Genomic DNA, 25,914 nt, shown 5'->3' with positions numbered 1-25,914 from the left:
CTTTGAAAGTTTATGGATCTGGTTCATGAAACTTGGACATGATAGTAATCAAGTATCACTCAACATCACTTATGAGTTTCAGGTCACATGACCAAGGTTAGGGTGAACGAACTTTGGCCATGTTGGAGGTATTTGCTGAATAGCCAACATAACTTTGAAAGTTGATCTAGTTTATGAAACTTAGACAATAGAGTAATCAAGTATCATTGAACATCCTGCTTGTGATTCAGGTCACATGACCAAGGTTAAATGTCATTTAGGGTCAATGAACCTTGGCCATGTTGGGGGTATTTGTTGATTTTTATCATAACTTTGTAAGTTTATGGATCTGGTTCATGAGACTTGGACATGATAGTAATCAAGTATCACTAAACATCACTTATGAGTTTCAGGTCACATGACCAAGGTCAAAGGTCATTTAGGGTGAACGAACTTTGGCCATGTTGGAGGTATTTGCTGAATTGCCAACATAACTTTGAAAGTTGATCTAGTTCATGAAACTTAGACAATAGAGTAATCAAGTATCATTGAACATCCTACTTGTGATTCAGATCACATGACCAAGGTTAAAGGTCATTTAGTGTCAATGAACATAGTATTTCATTATCATATGAATTGTGGTCTTTTTCTTGTGTAAATAACTATTCAATATAGTTGTTTTTCAAAGTCAGCACTGCTGCTATACTGAATGGCGTAATGCAGGCGAGACTGCCCGAGGCGTTCCACTTGTTTTTTTATTTACTTCATTTTTTTCTCATCCTTGTTGCATCAACATCGTAATTGTTTTCTGAGTGAATTATAAAAAAATCAAAACTTCCTTACACAGTAGAAACGTATATTATATATATATGGGTCATTCTTCAATAAGTGTATATTTTTGTGTCACATGGCTTTGGAGTCCCATGAAAAAATATAAAAAAGTTTTCTTATTTTTTACCGCTTTGTGTTGACTAACACGTATGTAAAAAATAATGAAAAATTAAAACAGGTCAAAAAGAAATATCATATATAATTTATTTTTAATTTTTTTTATGGCCACCCCCCTCAAAATTGCATGTCACAATAACATAATGTAAACATAAACATGTGTTGCATTTTTAAAATTATGCATCTTTTTGTAATAATATGCCTTGATAAATTAATTTTTATGAGTTGACAACGAATACCACTCAAATATACACGCGCAAGCAACGATTTTAAGATTTTTTTGTTTTTAAGGCCTATTATTTTGTGTCACACGATTTTGCGTCATCTCCGTCACGCATTTTCAGTGCGCCATCTACGGTACAACAAAGTGCACGGTTTTCAAGATTGTGGTTGCAAAATGGCCGGTGGATAGTACGGAGAAAGAATCGACACGTTTTTTCCCTGATCTCCGGGGTTTTGACATTGTTCGGGCGGCATCTTCGTCAAAAACCAGGTGCGTACCTTTATTCAGCGTCATCTCCGAACGCTTGGTATTAGCTAGATAAAGGTGTTACATTTATTTTCTAATCGTTTCTATGAAAGATTAACGTGCCCACAGAACAGCCAATGCCGCACTCGCGTTAGTTGGTATTGCAGACATTGATTATCGGTGCATATGTGTCTGATAGTCATCTCCGTCACGCATCATCTCCGTCACGGCTCTTTCGTGACGGAGATGATGAGTTTGATTTGAATTATGAACTTAGTTAATTGACACATTGGGCTCATGATAAACTTACGGCTATATTTACAACATGAAAAGTGACCCTTGGCCTTGGTCTGGAGGACTTCAGATCTAAATTGGTACACCGTACAGTACTACAGATATCATTAACTTTACCTTGTCCCACATACCCATATCTGTGTAAGTGCTGGTGATGTCTATGGCCATGGGATGATGGATTGCACTGCTTATACTGTGACCAGTCTGTAGTGCACCTTTAGTGATATTTCTTCTTCTTATTGCCAGAGTGGTGTGTTGATAGTGGCGTATGCATGGATATCGGTGCCCCCCCCCCCCAGCCTTTTCTGAACATTGCAATTAAGGCATAGGTTGTGAACAAACAGAGATTTTTTTTTTTGGCTTTATTTTGGCGATATTTTTCGCCCCTGGGACATTTGCCCCACATCCCCTGATACGCCACTGGTATAAAAAAATATATGATAAATTAATAAATAGAACAATTATAATAGAGCAATGTCCAATGATGATAAAAAAGATAAAGTTCATGGATATAAATGGGAATGAAAATGACAAAATGCATTAGGATCAATTAATAATAACATAATTTGTACACATACTATATATTTTCAGAATGGTGCTTTCAGCTGCCGAGAGGGCTAAGAATTACCGGGAACGGATGAAGAGGGACCCTGACCGTCGAAATTTTTCATAGTTTGTATTGGTATAATACATGTATAACACAAACTTGTTTGTGTGCTTAATCACAATGTTGGAAACATTTCAGATGTTCTAGTTTGTTTTGAGATTAAAACTTCTTAACATGTGTCCTTATTCAATGATTTCAAATCAAGTCATGAATTTTTGTAAAGACTACAATTTTGGCAGTCTGGAACTGTGAATATTTTTAAATTTCACTTCAAATTTATAAAACTGCATTATGGTTACAATAATCAGTGAAATTTTAATTCAATTCTTCCATCTAGTTAGAGATATTTTATGATGGGTTGTTCTACGTTTGATGTTACAGGTGAAAATTGTTGCAGAGTATGAATTGATTTTTTTTTTCATAGTTTGTATTGGTTTAATAGTATAAGACAGACTTGTTTGTGTGCTTACACAATATTGGAAACATTTCAGATGTTCTAGCTTGTTTTGAGATTAAAACTTCTCAACATGTGTCCTTATTGATTTCTTATGAAGTCATGAATAATTGTAAAGACTTTAAACATTTTGACAGTCTTGAATTAGTATGATATTGAATATTTTCACATTTCACCTCAAATTTATAGGATTGCATTATGGTTACAATAATTAAATGACACTTTAACTGATATCTTACATCTAGTTTGGAACATTTGTGATGAGTTGTCTGATAGATGTTTTAGGTGAAATTTGTTGCTGAATATGAATTGAAGAAAATGTTCATAGTTTGTAATGGTTTACAAATATAAGACACATCTTTGTGTGCTTACACAATGATGGAAAATTGTTCTGTTATGAAACTGAATTTCAGGATTCTCATGAAAAAAAAAGAAGTAAAATCATCTCTGGTCCCATATCTTGGATTTCCTTTGTATTTTATTGTTTTGGCAACCCTTATATAAAGAAATTTCGTTATAAAGAACTAATTTGATGGGTCCCAAGGACTTCTTTATATCGAGAGTGCACTGTATATAACGCATATTGCCCGTTTGTGAACAGACAAAAGCAGAACAAGAAATCGCCACCCTATAGACAACAGCGTCATCTCCGTCACGCGTGCGTCATCTCCGTCACGCGTTCGTCATCTCCGTCACGCTCAGTTCAAATGCATAAATTTTATCAGAGATTATTCTAGAGTAAAAATTATTTGTATTGGTATTTTTAGCGATCTATTAACTCGAAATCATATACCTCTCTTCGTCTGAATTTCCTGATAAAATTTGCTCACACTGATAAAAAATGACAAGATTTGGCGAAATTCACTTTTCATTCAGCAAGGCAGGTATAAATGGCAGCTGTAGAAAAAAAAATCAGAATGTGGCTGACCAGCGTTTTTGTTTATATTCACAGTCACCCCGTCTGTTCAAACGGAGATCGGATATAAAGTTTATTTCGTTCTTCAGTGAAAGAGAGGCGATTTATTTGAGAAAAAAAATTGTGACGGAGATGACGCATTAACAGTGTACATGTTTAAAAAGACCCCAAAATTATAACTTAGTCCCCATAAAGATCGCGCCAAACAGTATTTCCATAATCTACAGATGTACAAATATATTAAACAGACAAAAAGAAAGTTTAGAAATAGTTTTGAATTTCATCATCCCACAATGGTCGAAAATATACACTTATTGAAGAATGACCCATATAACACCGTTTGCTATGTTTACAGTTGTACCTTTAGTGCTTGAAATCTTAAACAACAAATTATAATTTTGAATATTTAATCTTAAATGAACTAAGCATGTTTATGTCACTGGAAAGTTCATAAAGTAAACAGCGTTGTATAAAATTGATGTGAAAAAGTCACGGACTGCCAAGGATACTCCAGGCAGCCACACGACAACTACACTGATCTACACGGACCTACACGGCAGTTACACGGACCATCCTGGATTGCTTTGCCAACACGACAGTCCACGGATGACGCTGGATATTTTTGACAGCAAAAAAACTCTGCAGTGTTGGCCTCACGGACATTCAAGGACGAACAATGACCTACTGACAAGGAAAACCAGGGACCTCCAAGGGTGCCCAAGGCGCCAACACGGATCTCTCCCCGGATCAGATCCGGGATGGTCTGGGGTCTATGTGACTGGGGCTTAACTCGGGTAACTACATCAATACTTGCTAAGGTACTGGCTAAGCAACTTTGGAGAGGTTTAATCTGCCTCTCTGATTGGTCGAATAGATACGATCACAACCGAGCAGGTAGCATACCCTCAATTTCGCGACTGTGTGATGTTCCCGACCTTTCGTTGAAGAACGCGAACCCCTTTTTGCGACGGTAGTTGATTTTGGAAGAGACTTTTGGGCCCGTCGTCATGGTCGTAAAACTCTGTCCTGCAATGCAAATTGTGTGACATGAGATTTTTTTTCGTTTCGCATTTGGATTGGAAACATTCAATCTGCGTTTCGTGTGCAAAATTCTGGTTGCTACTATGGTAGCAGCGATATATCCGATTTAGGACGACTTTCCAACGCCACATTTGGTTCCTCCCAGAGCTCGAGAGGCCGCCCGGGGGCCCACTTCCATTGAAGAGTGGATACCAGGCGCGACCACGCGTAAAAAGGGAAAGAGTGGGCAAGTACGTTAAGTATAAGGCCTATGTAACGTTATAAGGGTGTAAAAAACGATGTTTAAAATACTGAAAAGGAGGATATGTTTTCAATACTAGGGTTTCCCAAGCGAAATACTTGTTAAGAGATGCATTTTCATAATCTGGAAAAGCCTTGCTTCCCTTGTTTAGGGTGCTTTTCGAAACCGCATGGTCGTGCCTGGTATCCACTCATCAATGGAAGTGGTCCCCCCGGGAATTCGAATCTAATCCCCCATTTCTGGGGAAAGTAAAACATAATGCCCATGACATTGTGTGCTAGAGGCATGTCGTTTGTGTAGGAGTAAACAAAAGAAAAATTCGGCTGGTACGTGTTCAGACGTATACATGCTGTGTACATAACGCATGCGAAATGGTTTTGGCTGGAGAGGTGATTTGACCCATGGAATCAATTGCCAGAGATCCACCAATAATCCACATTAAATGCAATATCGATTCGATGGACTGTAATGATCTATATCTAAGCCTTAATTCAGTACCTTTTCCTCACTCAATATGTACTCGATTTGTTTGAAAAACCACTTTCTTTACCATGTCATAATCTATTGTAGGTCCTGTATTTCGAATATCTCCAGCCATCAGTCGTAATGTACATGCATGTATGGTGCGGGTGTCGCGGGAAAGAATTTTGCACACGAAAAACAGATATGTAGGGCCTGTAACCCCCTGTAACACAAAGCTTAGCATTGATTGTAGAGCAGTTTTCTACGTTTGATTCTATTGACTATAATGTACAATCAATCTTAAAAATCAAGTGTATGATTAAGCGTTAACTTTTGTGTTAGGGGACACTAATATTAGCGTCCGTGAGGATTGCGAAAGGTGGCTAATTTTCGATCAGTAACGTGGATTGCCCGCCATACCACCGTGACCGTTGTGCAAATTTCTTAACTTCAGAACAATAAATAAATGCGTATAGCTCTTTGCAAGTCAAGGCATCATCGTGTTACAAAATCATTATAATTATGGTAGAATCTTTTCTTCTGTGTGGGTATACCTGCAACAGTATATGTCTCGATTTAACTTTCTTATTTTACATCCGATTTTGATGAAATTGTCAGTGTTATGCTCATTGGATTTTTCTCTTTTTATTCAAGTCAACTTCTTGTTGGGGTGGACTTGTCCTTAATGAGACTGAGAATTACAATTGTAAACGCACCGGCTAACTTATCGAATCTTGATCCCGGATCTTGACTTACCTTGTTAGGTATAATTCGAACAATCCTGTATGAATATCCGTCATGGAATAATATTTTCTGCATGACAATCTAGTCCCAATTCCACACTTTTTCTTCTCAGATTGTCGGTAAGTAATTTGAGAGAGAGCTTGTAGTTTATTTCGTTTTATTTATTTTTGCGGATATATCGGTACGGATTTATCGGTACGGATTTGGATCCGGTCAAGTCAGGAACTAGACAGAGCTATTTGCAGCGATGTGCTTTCCTATTGAAATTATATTTCGTCACATGATCGCGAATTAATTGACCAATTTTTTAAGAATACTCATGTATATTCATAAGAGGGATATAATGGTAATTAATCATATCGACATAAGTACATGAATACAGTAAGTGGTATATACAGGGTCGTCAACATTAAATTCTTAAAGAAGGCTACGTTTTTTAAATGTCATGACTTTAAAGGTTTATGGACATGATGGATTTAGTTCAAGAAAATTGGACATAAAGGCAATGGCGTATCACTGAACATTCTGCCTGAGTTTCAGGTCACTTGACCAAGATCAAAGGTCTTTTATGGTCTACAAACTTTATTAAATTTTAATCTCTGAAAGTTTATGGATCTAGTTCTACTTGTTGATATCTTTCACATCACAACCGTTTTTTTTTTTTTTTGGGGGGGGGGACATGAAATTAAAATCTAGTCATGGAATGGAATGGTGACATGCACTTTTTGAGGGATTAACCAAATCTAAAGACAGGCCAGTATTTTTAAAGAGATCATTACCATTAACACTATACATCCATGCATGCTATATTGCTCTCTGTCGAGTAGATGACTATCTTCATTCGAAGTGACTGACTGATTGAATGGTATAGTGCGTGATAATCCAAGGAAACCAAATTACTTCCAGCGCTTTTCAGATTCTCTGCCTGTCCTGTGGCCTGTTGCAGAAAGAGTTGCGTTTAAACGCAAGTCAAATTATCAAGCGCAAGTCCCGAATACGGGTGCTTCATTTGCTGAAAATTAAGTTGCGCAAGATTTTTTGAGTTGCGTTTGATCGCAACTCTTTCTGCAACGGGCCCCTGATTAACAATAATTAGATTATACATTCATGTCTTATGAGTCAAGTAAACCTAATGTGTTCATTGGTAAGGACGATGATGCATGATTTCATTTGGGGGAAGTCTCGTCCAGCCTGTTCTAATTATGTCAAAGGTTGAGCATGAATAACACTCATATAGGTGGCCTAAATACAACCCTGCTCCGAAAACTTGTATAAGTTTCATAGTTTTCCATGGCAATAAGGTTTTATATAGGGGCGATTCCACCGTCAGTCGCATTATACTTTTATGGGTCTTTTGTATTATTTGGTACTGTCAGTTTTTTTAGGGGTGAGTCTTTCTGTCAATGTTATATATACTGTGAATTTAAATTGACAACCATAATGCTCTAAAACAATAAACAGAAAGGTTGCAGTCTGTATTTTGTGAACGCCTCGGTTAGTTGCATTACATAATCAGGACATTGCAAAAAGTGACTGATTACTTTTTTTAAATAGTTCTTTCAAATCAAAACACTTTTACCAATACCAATTTTCTTACCTGCAAATCATTACTTACATATGTATTGTAGTCTTAATGAAGACATTCGACTTCAAGATATTTTTTTGGATAGACAAGCTCCGGTCAGTAGCATACACTTTGTCCAGCACGATAAATTTATAATTTGTTTAAACCCTTCCCGCAACTTATGTTTGCATATGATGTAAAATGATAACCTTCAGATTTTACAAGAACAATCGATTTTCTGTTGAATTGAAAATAAGTATATATATATATTGCGTAAATACGAACTGCCATTGTCATTCTTCTTTTTTTTTTTATAGCTTATTATGTGCAGCTGGTCGTATTCTTATATCAGTTTTGATTTTTGATGTAACTTTTTAACCTTTTCAGGACCTTGATGTAATACAGTGTTTTTATACTGATCTTGTGTTTTTCCTGAATAAATATATTCCAATAAATATACATATATATATATATATATTTGGATTCTCGTATAAGAAGGGGGAAGAAAATCTTTTTAGGCTGATTATGAATCTCTCTTTGGATTTATGAACTTCCACATGAGTTTTAATCCAAAATATTGATCTAGAATTGAAATAGGACCATGTCCACTTTTAAAACCGCTTTTGTGGACAGTTACCTCTTTCCAGTCATTTTATGACTTTTGCTTTTCTGTTGCGCATACATGGGAAGAGCAAGGACACAAACCGCATTTTAACACGGTAAAAACAATCGTAATTTGAATGATGATTCCAGTGAAAAATAAGGCCAATGACGAGTTTTTAGCACGTGTGAAACCAAACTAGAACATGTTCAAAATCATTAACGCATGCAATCATCATTACAATTATTAATATCTAAGATTCACGTGTGAAAAGGCCCATGAAGAGTTCAGTGACATTTGCATCTCTGATGCTTTCACCGCTTGTAACAGCACGAAAAATAATGAACAATAACGTGACAAAAGGGGGTTTGCTATTACGTAATCAATTGTTCTTTGCTCAACACTTCGCGAGTGTCACGTCCAATACTATTGTTATTGCACACTTGTTTTCAAGAGGACGTGGAGCCTTCGACTCTTATCAAAGATTATGACTTGCGAAACGAGAAACATCCATTTTAAACGCAATTAACCGCCCTTTCACACGGTAAAAAAAAAAATCGTAATTTGAAACCAAACTAGAACATGATTAGAATCGCGAACGCTAATCGCAGTCACGATAACAATAACAATCATCATTACAATGATGATTCAATATTCACGTGTGAAAAGGCCCTATGATATTTTGTTCTGTATATCGTCGATTTCCGATTGGAACGTTATTATGCCAATTGTATTATTCAGTATTCCCCCTAAGCCTGGATGAGTTGACGGCTTTTCCAAAATGCACTGTACCTAAATTGGCTTCAGTAGCTGCCCCAAAACTATGCAACAGTATGACATCAGAATTGACTTACCGGTCAGTAAACTGCTCCCGCCCTTCGAATCCGTATCCCAGTGACTTTGTCAGATCGCCGGTATTTTGTTCGTTTGTAATGAGTAATCAACCTGGTGTACACGTTCCTTTTATGATTTTCGGAGGCGCGTCATTTCGTCTTGAATAAACAGTCGGTGGTACAATTCTGAAACAAAGATCATAATAACGACGAGAAACGGTTGCCAATGTGGGTTGGGTGAAGCGTTTTCTCCGTATTTGCTTAGTCTTATCCCCGTAAAGATCCTCTAACATGAATGCCATTTTTCCTCCCCCATGGAAACCATTCATAAATTTGAAGCCTGCTCGTAATCGATCTTTATCACTTGACTACTTCAGTGTGTGGGTATAATGTGTAAAGTAGCATGACTTTGTGATGAACTTTATCACTGAGATGATGAATAGAATAGAAATAAAGGAATGTGTTACGTGATGAACGTGCTATAGAGACTTGTAATGATTCAGTCTTGTGATTGACTTGAATGTAAAGGTGCATTCTACGCCAACTTCACCAATAGCGAGTTTTCGCTAAGCGACGCGGAATGGATCCAGCAACGCAGCAAATACATTGAAAATGAAAGTTAAATCACAATGAAGTCTTTGTCGAGGCTCAGTAAATCGGAACAGCAGTTTCGTCCGACGTTTGCGAGCTGACGAAAAATCGCAAATAAAATTATGTCGTTTGTCCAGATTCACCGACTACCGACAAAACTGCTGTTTCGATTCACTGACCCTCGACAAAGTCATGAAGGGCATTTGACAATAGATACTCTATGTTCCAGAAAGCGTCCGCGTAGATGTTGCGAAAGCTCCCTTATACACAGACCCGAAGGCCTATCAAAACGTCTCGACCGATCTGATATGGAGCGCATCGGTCTGAAATATTCGTCCATCCTCATGGCAATCCCCTGACCGGCACGACAGTGGTGTTCACACAGGTGAACGTTGATTTTTTTTTTAGTCGCGATTAAGAAATTAAAAAATACAAAATTATTTACAAAATAGATTTTATAAAGTAATTAATTTTTTTTATCGTAATTTAAAAAATGCATTTTTTTCATTGTTGCGTATGTTGGCAAAAAATATCAATGGTCACGGTCCGATCGAAATCGCAGTTCCTCTTTCATTTTGAAACATAATAATCGCGACTTTAAATTATTTGAAATTTGAATAAACTTAATTTCATGAATTTGTATGAATAAGTGGTGGTATCTTCCTCATTGCATATCATTAAGACATGCATCTACTGTTTCACTGAAGTAATGCAAAATTTTGAAATGTCATTACTGTTATTCCTGCATAGTCCGATTTTGATGCAATTTTCAGTGTTATAGTTTGTCTGATTTTACATAATTATAATGATAATAAATAATAATAATGATAAAACATGTGGGTATTTGTATATCGCACGTATCCATCTCTTTTAGGTGCTCAAGGCGCTCCTGTCTGTTGAAATCATATTATTTTTAGTCAAGGGTACCCCTTCAAATAGGAAGTTCACACTATCAAAAGTTTATTGTAAAACAAAATGGTGAAGGTTTGAGAAATATCCATCAAAGATTAAGAAAGTTTATTAATCATAATTTTAAGTTTTTGAATTGTGACCTCATATACGAGCACTGAGCTGCCCCATATGTCATGTAATATGAAATGCATAATTTTCCAAATCTTTAATGGTTCGTGATGACTCATATTTCTTTTTTTTTCATGGAGCAGGTGTAAAATTTGTCTATTGATATGCTGAAGGTACAATAAAAAACCTTTCCATTTTCTGAGAAAATAGCATTTCATTGACTTTATTTTATCATACGATATACATGGTATAGGGAAAGCTGCTCGCACATGACGTCACAAAAATAAGATTCTAATAACATTTTATTTTTTTTGATGGATTTTTCACAAACCTTCGCCAATATTTATAATTATTATTTTTTCTACTATTTTATGATAAAGTTTTTGTCAGGGTGAAATTCCCCTTGAAACTGGAAGGCTAGCTTTGGTTATTTAACTGCTTTCTGTTGAATGGTTTGACATTTTAGTTATATCTTATTCTCTGAGTGTGCATATTATTATGATAACTTATTGCTTTCTCGAAGAAACTTCGTCAGCAGCAGGCAAAGCTGGTTAGAATGAACTACCACGCCATGATGTACCCGATGAACAAGCCCTTGTTCCCGTTCGATGAAGCCCATTCACTACGAAAGAACGTTGTAGCCAATGTCTGCACCTTACTTGAAGAAAATGCACATGGGGCCAAGCCCCCGATCCCCGGACATCTCCTCGTTGACGACAATCACCATCTCATCTTTTGTCAGGTATCTATAATCACCCTTTTTTATCTCGCCCACCAGAGGTGAAGGCGATACTTAGGGATCCAAATGTCGTTCGTCGTCCGTCCGTCACAAACCTAATGACACATAACTCCACAACCGTAATTAACCAAACTTGGATGGTAGATGGACATGGGGAAACAGCATGTTATGCTGCAGTCGGAGGTTACATGATTATGGTCAAAGGTCATTTTCAGGTCAACGTTCAAGTTTACATGCAGGTCAACGTTAAAGTTTACATGCAATACTCTCTCATGACACCTAACTCCGCAACCGTAAGTCACTTTTCAACCAAACTTGGATGGTAGATGAACTTGGGAGACCTGCATGTTATGCTGCAGTCGGAGGTCACATGGTAAGTTCAAAGGTCATTTTCAGGTCAACATTAAAGTTTACATGCAAGATTCTCTTATGACACCTTACTCCGCAACCGTAAGTCACTTTTCAACCAAACTTAAATGGTAGATGGACTTGGGGGACCTGCATGTTAGGCTGCAGTCGGAGGTCACATGGTAAGTTCAAAGGTCATTTTCAGGTCAACGTTAAAGTTTACATGCAAGACTCTCATATGACACCTAACTCCCCAACCGTAAGTCGCTTTTCAACCAAACTTGGATGGTAGATGGACTTGGGGACCTGCATGTTATGCTGCAGTCGGAGGTCACATGATAAGGTCAAAGGTCATTTTCAGGTCAACGTTAAAGCCATGCAAGACTCTCTTATGACACCTAACTCCGCAACCGTAAGTCACTTTTCAACCAAACTTGGATGTTAGATTGACTTGGGGGACCTGCATGTTATGCTGCAGTCGGAGGTCACATGGTAAGGTCAAAGGTCATTTTCAGGTCAACGTTAAAGTTTACATGCAAGACTCTCTTATGACACCTAACTCCGCAACCGTAAGTCACTTTTCAACAAAACTTGGACGGTAGATGTACTTAGGCAACCTGCATGTCATGCTGCAGTCGGAGGTCACATGGTAAGGTCAAAAGTCATTTTCAGGTCAACATTAAAGTTTACGTGCAAGGCTCTTATGACCAGTGTAATTCCATCCCAGTCATTTCACAATGAAATTTTGATACAATTCTGTTGTGTGCCCTCGCAAATCACGATATTTCTGGTTATTTTCATAAGTGGGCGAGACACAAAATCGCTTTTGCCTTGTTTTCATTTGTCATTTTATTTATTTATTTATGTATTCATTTATTTATTTATACGTGTATATATATTTTTTTCTTTTTCTTGGGGGGAGGGTCTTTTTTTTTGCTTGTGTTTCATCACATTTCTCTGTTGTTCTTTGTTTAGCTTTTCGGTGTTATTGTGATTTAATCTTAATTATGTCGTCAAGTGCATTAAAAAGTTAAATAAGTACAAGGGAACCTTCGAGCATTCTGCTTCTAAGGTTTCATCAGAGAGATGTATGTAAATGCTTTTGAGCATAATTATGGTATAATAGTAATACCAAAACTTTTGTGACGTGGTTTTGTGGGAATGAAATTCCTCTTTACCTCTGTGCTTTACAAGGGCGTAACAGGGGTCGGTGGCCGGGGGGGCCAGAGCCAAAACATTCCCGGTCATATCATGGTATGAACAGGCAGTGGCGTAATGAGGCAAACAAATTAGGGGGCCAGAAATGGTGTATCGGACAAAATTCATCAGAAAAAATGCGAGCGAGCGGAGCAAAATCCAATTTTGTGATAGATTTTGACATAATATTCGGAAAATGATATCATATTCAACGATCTCTCTTTTCTTTTCGCTTTTATTCTTTTTGGTCTATACGCCACTGTGAACAATATTTTTTTTTTTATGATTGTGCGCGAGCATTAGGACTTGACGCGGCAGTAGCGTGATGAGTAAAAAAAAAAAAGAGGGAGCACATTGTGGCTCGTGTGGCAAAAAGTTGTATAATGTAAGTCCCGAGCGAGCGAAGCTAGCGAGAAAAAAATTACATTCTTATGAGAATCTAACTTTGAGATAGATTTTGATACGATATTCAGAAAATAACATATCTTGCACTTGTCCTTTGCTTTTCTTTCTTTCCTCCTATTCTTTTTATTCTTGGTTGTAGAACTTTTGGGAGCCATAGCCCAAACCATTCCATATGTACGCCAGAGCTATGCTGGTGGGGTCCGGGGGCGGAGCCCCCGAAACCTCTTGTTTTAAAAGCCATTTTAAACCTTACAGACGACCGCTATTTTTAATCAAATCGTGCATGGGTATATATACATGTATATAGCTTTTACACAATTCATTCATTCAACGCAGTTGCGTAATAAACCAAATATTTTGAGGGTGCATAACATAGCAAATGTTTGAAAATGTGTAAAAAGTCCTCAGCGAGCCAGAACAAATATTGCCTTTTGAAATGAAATTTAAATTATGTGACATATTTTTACATTTTATTCAGCAAATAACATACTCAATTTTTCCATTGATTTATTTCATTTTATTGCCTTGTTTATTCTCTTTTATTTTCCTTGACTGTGGGACCACCCCCCCCCCCCATGCACGGCACTGCTTTAACGCAAAGCTTAGTGCAGGAAGTGTCCATTGTAGGGGCCACCCCGTTATTTATTTATTTATTTTATTTATTTTATTTATTTAATTTATTTATTTATTCATGCATGTTCACAATATACAATGTAAAAGAATACACAGATAATGTATAAATATATGAAAACACAAGTAAATAATGAACATACAAAGGTGTTGCAACATAAGCTAAAAGCTTGATTGGTTTAAGCACCTTTAAACTGGTTTTGCATCCAAGAAAACAAAATAAAAATGTAAGAATAAGGAAGAGAGGAAAGAAAGAGAAGAATGTAAAAGTGATAGACTGCCGAGATATAACAATTAAGTTTTAAATTGTTATGAATATATGGTAGAGTAATTCAACAAAGTTAAATTCTTAATCTTCAGTTACGAATAAGAGAAAGAAAGAAGATTTAATTACTTACATGTATACGTTACTAGCAGTTTACACATTCTGTAATTTTGAAAGGAGATTGTGCTTTACAGCCAATTTAAAAGAATGTGAGGTTTTCAAATTTCGAATATTATGTGGAAGAGAATTCCAAACATCTGAACCACGGTGTCTGATTGATTTATGAGCTAATGCGGTGCGGGGATTAACCAAATGTATGTTCGATGACTGTCTTGTGCTATATGAATGGACAGTGCTGTTAGGCTGAAACATTGAAGAAAATGAGTCAGGCAGCATATTGGCATTAAAACGGAACATAAATAAGGCAGTTTGCAAAAAATTTATATCTTCTACCTTCAAACACTTCAGCTTTACAAATAAGGGATTTGTATGGTCTCTGTAACCAGACCCAGTACATATGCGAACTGCTTTCTTTTGCAGGAGAAATATATTGGTAGTTGACACTTTTGATGTAGCCCAAAGAACATTGCAATGTGAAATATGTGGCAGTACAAGAGTATTGTATATCATAAATAATATCCTATCATTAACAAATGTTTTTACCCTATATAATACACCAATATTTCTAGAAATTTTGGTAACAATATGAGTGACATGATCACTCCAGTCTAGATTCTGATTAACATACACACCTAGAAACTGTGTACACTGCCTTTGTTCTATTTCAACTCCATCTACTTTAATGCTTATTTGTTTGTTACCAGTAGATTTCCTCCCCTGAAAATGAACAAAATTTGTTTTTCCTAAATTCAGGGATAATAGGTTACTCCTGAACCATAATGTCAGCTTCGGAAGTTCAGAATTCAGTTTGCGCTCTAGAACATTTAGATCACGATGTGAAATGAAAACATTAGTATCATCTGCAAATAAAGTGTAATGCAAAGCAGCTGAAACATCACAAATATCATTAATGTATATGAGAAATAGTAGTGGGCCTAGAATAGACCCCTGTGGGACACCACATGTTAGAGAAGAAACATCTGAGTCAGTACCCTTGTAATGAGTATATTGTCTTCTAAGAGATAAATAACTTGAAAACCATTGTTGTGCGACACCTCGTATTCCATAGTGGTCCAATTTACAAAGTAGAATCGAATGATCAAGTGTATCAAAAGCTTTGCTGAGATCCATGAATACACCAACAACATGCTCGCGAGCTGCTAAGGCTGTTGAAACACGATCATAAAACTTCAATAGTGCAAGGTCGGTGGAATTGGATCGTCTAAATCCATATTGTTCAGAATTCAAATACTTATGATCATCCATAAATTTATAAAGCCTGTTATAGACAATTCTCTCTTTAGCCCTTTAGAGGTTACAGAGTCCCTACTGCATGGGGTCTGGGGCAGATCCCCAGGTAACTTTAAAGATTTAGCCAAAGTAAAAATTAAGAGGCTTTTTACGGTAACGCTTGCCAGCATATAAGCTTTACTCACGTACTTACCTTTGGCTAAGGACCTTTTTGTCCCGATTGCGACCGTTATTGCTTAACATTTATAGCAAGCTTATGATAGACTTAAAACACCGATGTATATAATGTTATATGCCATCCATCTTTCTTTCCGTTCTTTAATTTAAATCCTCGGCAGCCCGGTCGCATTACTAAGTTCTCCTCGTTTGTTTTTTTCTTGTCCCTTTTATTCATTTTCCAATTAAGCTTTTGATTCATTACATTCTACCTTCATTTCCCTTTTTTGCTTTTCAGTTATCATTTTTTTATTTATTTCCCTTTCTTATTTATCATGCTAACGTATTATAATTTCGGGATGATTTGTTCTTTCTCACATATTTCTTTTTCTCAATATCCTTCCGTTTTCCCTTTTTATGTTTTTCCATAGTTTTCTTTAAACTTTTTCCGTTTCCCTCTCCCTTTTCTCCTTTTCCTTTTCCTTTTTTTTTTTTTTACTTTTCCCGGTGAAATCCGCCGGTGGGGAGATGGGCAGCCTGCTCCCCGCCTGTTACGCCATTGATGCTTTACTCTGTTATTTTCCACATTACACTTTAGATTAGACATTTGGTAATGAAAAATAGGCCTGGCACTGATCTTCCAAATCAATAACTTCCAAACTTAAAGTCACAATGTGCATTTATTTGAACTATGCGCAAGATGAAAAGTTCGTTTTGTACACTATCTTGGAGCCATGGCGTGTTTTCCTTAAGCAAGAAATTTACCAACACTGTATGCACTCAACCCAAGTAAGGTGAATGGATACCCAGTAGCCTACTTCCGGGAAGAAATTCCTCGAATGTCAGAGCGCCTGTCGGCAGCACGGCTATAGCCGGGATAATATAATGATAATAATAACATTGATGTTATGCGCATTTGAGTACCGTATATACGTAGATTTAGGATTTACACGATATTAATATACAATTATTTGTATTATCATTACACAGCAATAACTGTGGCGAAGACAACACCAGTCATTTTACACCAGTGCTAAATTTGCGACGTTAGTATAACACACCATGGTGCTAAACAGCATCTATGGTTATTTAACACCTGTTGGTATTATGTTCAAACTGTAGGGTGTAATGTTAACACCTTTGAGTGTGGTCCTCAAGAGACATCAATTGGTGTCCATTTTTTACACCCAAGGTTTTCCAGTGTGAAAGTCCATTGCACTGTTTAGAATCTCCTTATGAGCAAACAATTACGCACAGTTAAATCCCAAATAAGCTTCTAACGGAACTTTTCATTTAATTTGTGTTGTAGATTCGCAAAGTTGCCTCCATTACTTGGCGTCAGGTCCTTGATGAAGCAGCCAATAAGAAAAGCAGTCACAAGATTCAACGACTGAGCACGTACACAGCAACAGAGAGAAATTACAGACTTAAACATTATACTAAGGTGAGAACATAGAGGGCTCACTACATTGGTTATATAACAATATTAAACAAACCAATGAATCTGGTTACAAACAAATGTATTTATTCATTCATTTATTGATTTATTTACTGATTTATTCATTGTTTCATTCATTTTTTAATTAATTTATACCTACATTGATTGGCTTATATAAATATTTTTGCATTAATCAATTAATTGTTTATTTATTTACATTTACATATTCATTTATTGATTTATCTATTTATTCATTTATTAATTTATTCATTTATTTATTTCATTCATTCATTCATGCATGCTCACAATGTCACAATGATAATACAATGTAGTAGATTACACATTATTATTCTAAAGTATACACGAAGAAGTACATATTCATAATGAATTACTTAAAGCTTCATTGGTTTTAACACTTTTTACACTTACTTATAAGAAACAATCGAAAAGAAACAAATGGATGTTAAAGAAGTTTGCAAAATAAATGATAGATATGCATGTACGTACATTTATAATTAAATTTTATCTTACCATTCATATTCGCATTAGCTGGATTAATTTTAAATTAAAATCTATAATTAGCATGTATATTTTATACTGCACGTGCTCCGCTTTAATTGTTCATTTTCATGAAGCTATAGATCTATTCTTTATTGGAAGTAAGAAAACAATTCAAACAATTAAAATGAAACTGAAGGGAAATTTCTAACTACTAACACTTTGCATTCGGTTAGGCTGTTTGAAAGTTTTGACACGAATACAATTTAACTAAGGAAGACTTTTGCTATGAATGTCTGTAATTATAACAAACTGAATGAACGTCGATTACAGATTTAAGTCATATTTTGTAATGTTTATGTTTCCCGAATCCGTTGTTTCATTTAATGTTATTTACCATCTTTATTCATTTCATATCTAATCACTTAGATATATTTATTTACTCATTGTTTTGTTCATTTTGTGTTATCTAACAGGTTTAATCATTTTCATCTTCATTACTATTATTTTTGGGTGGTTGATTATTTCATCATTAAAATGACAAATTATCTCTCAAGAATTAGACAAGCTTAGCTGAATTTCTTTCTTACAAGTTATGAAAGATAAACGATTGGTTTGGCTCTATTCACCGTACAAAAACAGAACAAAATACATTGTACAATCATTTGAAAATGAATATGTAAACACTTGAAAAGGTACAGATGGATCACTCTATTCAGAACCATTGATAAAATGGCTCTGTTCTTCCTAGAGGCCCAACATTGTTCATATAATGATCAGGCAAGTGCCTTTTTTGGCATCAAGCCTTTTAGTCCACATCCGTTAACATTTGTGGGTTCTGCGTGCGAAACGTTTCCTGTTATTACGGTCTTTCCCCTTTATTAAAAAATTGATCCTTGCTATTTCTTCCCCAAAAAGGAAAGCGGCATAATCAAATACTTCCCAGAAAATTTGTCCAAGAATCGTGAAACCAGAAATGAACCACGTATGTGGGGGTGGGTAGGTAAATGTCGGAGGCATATTTTGCAATTGAGACAGTGTTTACTTTCGTCTCAACGCTGAAGTGGATTTTGGTTCCAAATAATTATACTCTCGATAACATGAAAATAGAAGACGTTGCGTGAGACTACGAGGACATTGGCATCAGTATAAGCTGAACAAGAGAGCGACCCCCCCCCCCCGTAAAAAAAGGTAAAAGTTTTGAAAGGGCAGGAAAAAAGAAGAGACGAAAAATAAACAATGAAAGCAGAGAGAAACGAAAGGGAAAGAAAAGAAAGAGAAATTGAAAAGAAGGAGATTATCGTATTAAAATCATATTTTAATCTTCTTGCCGTGAGGGAATTTAGACAAAAAAATATATTTATTCATTACTATAAGAGTTACTGTCGATCGATATCCAATATATTGGTCCAAATAGTGATCGAAAATAAAATGAAATCAAACACAAAGTTGGACTTGATCTTAAGGTGGGGCATGAATGGACAAATCTAGAAATATTTTTTTTGGGGGGAGCATTCAAATGCTAAATCTCGTTTCTCCAATGCTTCAACCTTTGCATTAAATTAGCGGTGACCCCCCCCCCCCCCCACTCTTCCTCCGAATTGAGACCTCTGCGTCTGCATTTAATGATCAGCGGTAACATTTCAAAAACTACTTTCAGTGAGTGTCATACCATAGAGCTATTAGCTCCATGGTCATACTCTGCCCTTTCACACGGCTTTAAAAAAAAAAATCGTTATTTGAATCATGGAGCTTAGCGGTGCCGCGCATGGGGCAAAGCGTTTGAGAGAGTCAGATCTCCTTCTGTTAATAGCTCTATGTTTGAATGATGATTCCACTGATAATTCTAATGACGATTTTTTTTTTAGCACGTGTGAAACAAAACTATGATAATGAACGCTAATCACAATCACGAATTCAAATTCTACTCCGTAGGTGAATTCCAGGTTTAATAAGTTTCATTCCAATTACGATACGAATTTTACGTGTGAAAGGCTTGACCTCCAAAACAGCTGGGGCGGAGCTTACGTACGTGTCCTTTTAAGCATTTCCGTAGATAATACAATTGTCATGCCTCATCGTATCGATGCAGTGCTTTGATTGACAAGCCACCAAGGACACATATCGCCTTTGCTCGGGAATTTGAATTCAAATCACAGTATTCGAGTGAGCGTGTGAAAGGTCCGATGATTCTAAAGACGAATTGCAGTCATCAATACAATGATGATTCAAGACTCACGTGTGAAAAGGCCCACTATGTTATGGTAGCTCAGATAATAATAGTAATACTGGTTACATAGCGCTTATTACACTTTCCGCCCTTACACAAGGTAAACAATTGTAATTTGAATGATTATTTTAGTGATAATAAAGGCTAATGACGAATTTTTAGCGCGTGTAAAACCAAACTAGAATCACGAACGTTAATCACAATCACGAATTCAAATTCTACTCCGGAGGTGAATTCCTGTTAAATTTCACTCAAATTACGGTACGAATTTTCCGTGTGAAAGGTCTGATGATTCTAAATACGAACTGCAATCATCATTACAATGATGATTCAAGATTCACGTGTGAAAAAGCCCCAAGTTTCTAAGCGCTTTACATTGCAAGTTTTAATAATAATAATAATAATATAGGGTATTTATATTGCGCACATATCCACCTTGTTAGGTGCTCAAGGCGCTCCTATATAACCCGGCTAAGCTAGGCGTTCATAGCGCACACAGCTTTTTAAGGAATTACTTCCTACCGGTACCCATTTACCTCACCTGGGTTGAGTGCAGCACATTGTGGATCAGTTTCTTGCTGAAGGAAATTACGCCATGGCTGGGATTCGAACCCACGACCCTCTGTTTCAAAGTCCGGAGACTGATCCACTGGGCCACAACGCTCCACAACCCCGGTCATCGGTTACTGAAAGGCCCGCACGCAATGTATGATATTCTCCACTCCCTGGGGAGCATTCCAACAAGAGTTTCAAGGCTCAATTGCTAGGCATACTACATATTACATTTGGCTTCTTTTTATTTTTTTTATCTATTCACCTATTCTCATTTATCTTTGTGACGTCAGATCATGTTCGTGCGTGAACCCATTCTCCGGGTGGTCTCCGGTTGGTTCGACAAGTTCGTCAGAACAAACGACCGAGATCACCTAAACTATTTGATGCGCTATGGATGTAACATCGCCCGTCTCGCAGGTCGGAACGTCAGCGACATCGAGCTCTGCAGACACGATCACGTCGACGAGGACGAACTCACAGGAACGGACTTGCTTTCACGGCTGAGAGAAGGTCGGAGGTTGAGGATATCTTTCGAGGACTTTTCGCGGTTCCTGATCAACGGACCGGTAGCTATCAAGAACGATATGCATTGGGAGACTTACCACTCTCGCTGTCAGCCGTGTCAGGTAAGTTTTCACTCGTGGGCCCCGTAACACAAAGGTTAGCGTTAATTGCTCAGTAAAACGGCCTGTTAAGATCATCGTTGAAACGGTTGCTTGCACATTTTGCTTAGACTGCTTAGGAATCAATCAGAACTGTTCTTTCATATTAGCGATTAATAGCTAGTTAATTTGTGTTACCGGCACCTGGTTATTCTTCCAAGAAAAAAAAAACAATTTAAAATATATATTTCAGGTATTAAAATACAAAATATACAATTCAAAGAATTTTAATTCTTCTCCTTTTGACGACGGTGAGACTCATTTTTATCTGAAATGTTGGGCAAACAGCTCCTTTTGACGACGTTGAGACTCATTTCTATCGGAAATGTTGGGCAAACAGCTACCCGTCCAAGAAACTAGGTTGTTCACTGAATCAATTTAAGAAGTGCATCCTTGTGTGCGAATTTCGACTTGATATTGTGATATCCGATTTATATGTTGCACCGTGATTGGTAATTCATTTACCGATGATCCGATGAAACCCTTCCTTTGTCATCTTGCATCTGATCAACATGAGTGTTAATAAGGCAAACTGGTTCATCCTATCATTTGCACGTTTAAATGTAACACATTTTGTTCCCTTTTTTCCTTTTCTGAAATATCATTTTTGTTCCTGATAAGTGCCCATTTCTTTCTCTTTTTGCACCCCTAATTTTGAAGAGATAACGGCATTTTTTAACAGGCTCGCTTGGTTTTCTCTCGTGCAATAATATCATTTGAAATATAGTCTGCCCCCCCCCCCATTTCCTTTCGATGCCTTCATCATTTTCAACCTCCGAGCTTAAAGCGGTCTCCCACATTTACAATCTACGATATTATATGTATTTTTTTTCATAGTTTATATACATGTTTCAACATTGACATCTGACCTAGAACAATACTATGTTAATCATTATATTATCATTGTGTTCATTGTCATGAAATGTGATAATAAAATAAAATGATATAACGGTTATGATAACCCCTAATAATTTACCTCATTAAACTATCATTAGAAATAGAGAGAATGTGTTAATCATTTTGTTATCACTATGGTTATTGTTATGAAATGTAACAAAATCAAATCAAATAATATAAAGGTTTTGTTAATCCCTAATTATATACCCCCATACAACTCATTCAAAATGGAGAGAATATGTAACATAATTTTTTATTTAAATTTTCAATTCAATTTCATTTTTATTGTCCACATTGTGTGAAAATTTGTTTTGCTCACATCGTATACAACCACGAGTGCGATAAACCAATGTACTGATAAGCTTGAATGAATTTAGCCTCTGAATGGGAGGTGCCCTTAATTCTTGATAATCAAAGCCCAAATGATGTCGATGATTTTTTTAAATCTTATCTATTTACCATTTCTTTAGGTTGATTACGATTACATCGGACACTATGAGACGATAGTAAATGACGCCCGGGAGATCATGCGCCGGGTTGGTCTTAGTAAAGATGCTTTCCCATTCCCTGCCAGTCGTTCCAACTCTGAGGATATCGCTCATGAAGTCCTCAACGACCTGGATCCTCTTCTCATTATGCGACTCTCAGAGTATTACCACCTGGACTACCAGCTCTTTGGCTACAACCTGAGGAAACTGCAAGAATGGCTTGATCAGGATCAGGAGGCGACGATATTCAACAAGAATTACTGATTTTGATAAAACGGAGCTGACGCTGCTGGCGCAATTTGCTGCTCCCTGAACTACACCCACACGGGATTTACTATAGTTAGGTCGGTAAGCGCTCTGATAGTAATTGAATATTGTTTCAGGAGAGTAACGTCACAGACCCTTAAACTGCAAAATCCAATTCTATAGCGTGGTATAAATTGAAGTTCATTTTAGTTTCACTCGCGATTATTTTTATACCTCCGCCCACTATCTGAGGTTGCCAGAGGTTGTTCGCATAAATCTTCCCTGTTTCGTTTTCACAATAACTTGAAAAACATTGAGCTTGGTCCAATGTGTATTTATATCGGTGACTAGCGATGATCTTATAGGCTTGGGGGTGTCAAAGTTAAAGGTCACAGAAGTCATTACATACTTGTACATTGAAATAATTCGGTTCTGTCAATAACCGAAGAACCATTGGAGGGGTCATCTTTAATCACGGTTTCTAGTATGCATATTGGAAGGGACAGCGTTGGAGAACTGTTTGAAGGGTCATTTTCAAACTTCGCTCATGTATGCATAGATGTGAGTGAGAATGGTCCGAGCCCTGTAACATAAAGCCTAGCGATTGATCGTGGGGCAGGTTTCTACGACTGATTGCATTGACTAGTAACGATCAATCGTAACAACCAGTCCCACTCGCTAAGCTTTATGTTACAAAGCCCTGGTTAGATTATGTGGTCTTTTTGATTGATTTATTTATTTTTATTCGTCAAGAACATCACAGGTGATTACAATGAAATTGAAGAATAACTTGACAGGATAGCCCATGAAAGCCGAAAGGCTTATTTCCAATGGTCTTATTGTTAGTATAAAGCATTAGTATATTTTAACAACAAAACGTATAAACTACGACGAGCAGGGGCGGATCCAGGATTGTCCAAAAGTGGGGTAGCAAATTTTTCGGAGGAAAATTTTGACAAGCCCCCCCCCAAAAAAAAAAAGGTTTTCAACCACAAATTAAGGATGCTTCGTACCTGACAAAATTTGACAAGCAAAAAAAAAAGTGTTTAGATAATAATGTTCTTCATCTGATAATAATTTTTCACTGCATGCAGCCGAGAATCCATTTGGTTTCTTACACAGTCGCTATGTCAGAAGCTGGAATCACTTTTTCATTTGGGATGGGGGGAGCTACTGAACCCCTGATATAGGATACCCTTATCCAGGATAACGTATGTTCTGTTTTTCTTGTAATCTCGTTTGTTTCGTTCCCTTTCATACAAAAATTACAAATATTTGAAAGAAGATCTTACGTCACAAATAATAGCCACATCCCATCCTGGTAGGTATTTTTGTCAAATTATTTTCTTGAAACAAGTCTCTACCCCGCCCCTGCCTTTAACTTCATATACAATTAATCATGTTATTTAAAAAAAGTTATCATAAACATGACCCTTTCTTTATTGATTCATGCATATGAGAACACAGCCCCATTTCGCCATGCGCGGGTGTATATTTCAGATCCTCACTTAAAACTTGTCTTTTTTTAACACTAGCATTTTTATTTTAATTTCATAATCAATGGAATCATTGTTTACATTAGTCAGCCCACCTTTTCCCTTTAAAACAACCGTATAAAGCGCCCTACACATGTTATTATTTTATTATTGTCATATTATTATTATTATTATTATTATTATCATTGTTATGATGTAAAATTTCTGGATAAGTTGCCAGCCCACCGAAACAAAAGGAAAGTTTGTATAAATGCTTTAGGACTATGACTGAAAATTATTGATATCCGTTTTAATGCATAGGCACGGCCAAAATGTGTTCGTCATAGTTTCAATTCCTTGTAAATAAAAAACCTGAAAGTCACTTGCAACTGATACCAGATAACAGAAACCCTTTCTTTGGTTCTGACGTTTAATGATAACGACTTCCTGATTCTTGGTACTTATTTCTATATTTATCTGAAAACTTAGTTCAAATTAGGATATAACTGTTAGCATACATGTGCAAAATGTTAAGTCTAGATGATATTCAGTCAAATTGTGTATAGTGACCATCGAAAGAAAACAAAAGTGGCCATTTTAGACAGGTGGTTACTACAGACGGGTTAGCGGCCATCTTCGATTTACCTTGTATTGGAGATACTTTGCAATGTACTGAAAATACATGTACAGTATGTGTTTTAATGAGTTAATTTTTATATATTGCATGTATTGCTATCCACCAGATACTTATGTTGATTGTTTAATTGTTATTTTAAGAGTAAGATTTATGTTAAGATGCAGCTGCAAGTGCAAGGATTACTGTCGGAGTCATAAATTTTGGTGCAGCTGATTTTCAGTGGCCACTATAGAAGGTGGGATATTGACCAAGGGGCGCAAAATAAGTGGCCATTGGCCGCGTTAGACAGTGGCTAACTACAGTGCGTATCCAAAAAAGTTTACACTTTGAAAAAGTCCTGGAAACTGAAATTAATACAACATGGGGATAAATTTTCACAGGTATTCTTGGGTTTGGTTCTCATCTCTCAAATGAAAATAAAGATTTGGACAGAATGTAAAGCTCGCAGAAATCGGCTTGTGCAGATTGAAACACCGACAAAGTACCGTCTTATTAACCCTTTTTAGGATATTCGATGGGCGTTCGAAAAAAAAAATATGATAAACCAGGAGAGACGTTGAGTGGCTTTTCTGTTTGTGTTACTAGGTTGGTTTCAATTTAAGTAAATGGTTAGAGAAAGAGAGAGTGAGAGAGAATGAAAAGAGAGATATACGATGTCTTATATCTAAAAGTAAAATATCATTGAAATAAGCTAGTAAGTGCAAAACCAATACACATTACATTAAACAAGAAAGGAAGGAAGGAACAAAGAAGCAAATATAGAAATAAGGGAAGAAATAAAAAGAAAGAAAAGCAGAAAGGAAGTTAAGAGAAACAAGTACCAGTAAAGAGAAACTATTGTACTTTTATAAGGTAAATAGAAATTTGTCGGAATTGAAAGTATTAAAGTATTTTGAATTCCTTTAGACATAAC

General features: G+C 36.5%; 1 protein-coding gene across 3 annotated transcripts; it reads left to right on the top strand.

Moving 5' to 3' along the window:
* The first annotated feature begins 1,286 nt into the window (after positions 1–1,286).
* LOC129255723 (carbohydrate sulfotransferase 11-like) lies at positions 1,287–25,528 on the top strand. Of its 3 annotated transcripts, none has more exons than XM_064096766.1 (6): positions 1,287–1,420; positions 2,282–2,362; positions 11,288–11,506; positions 17,185–17,319; positions 20,887–21,222; positions 22,626–25,528. In XM_064096766.1, exons 3-6 carry the CDS (start codon positions 11,321–11,323, stop codon positions 22,905–22,907), a joined length of 939 nt encoding a protein of 312 aa, XP_063952836.1. In that variant the 5' UTR covers positions 1,287–1,420; positions 2,282–2,362; positions 11,288–11,320; the 3' UTR covers positions 22,908–25,528. The 3 variants fall into 3 exon arrangements, with proteins under 3 accessions (XP_063952836.1, XP_063952835.1, XP_063952837.1); XM_064096765.1 differs by having other exon boundaries at positions 1,299–1,420; positions 2,282–2,372; XM_064096767.1 differs by lacking the exon at positions 2,282–2,362 and having other exon boundaries at positions 1,299–1,420.
* Positions 25,529–25,914: the final 386 nt, after the last annotated feature.

This window comes from Lytechinus pictus, chromosome 3, assembly GCF_037042905.1.
Source record: "Lytechinus pictus isolate F3 Inbred chromosome 3, Lp3.0, whole genome shotgun sequence".
In the NCBI taxonomy this organism is placed as follows: domain Eukaryota; kingdom Metazoa; phylum Echinodermata; class Echinoidea; order Temnopleuroida; family Toxopneustidae; genus Lytechinus; species Lytechinus pictus.
Note: the sequence above shows the minus strand (reverse complement) of the source record. Positions and strands in the feature narration are given on the sequence as shown.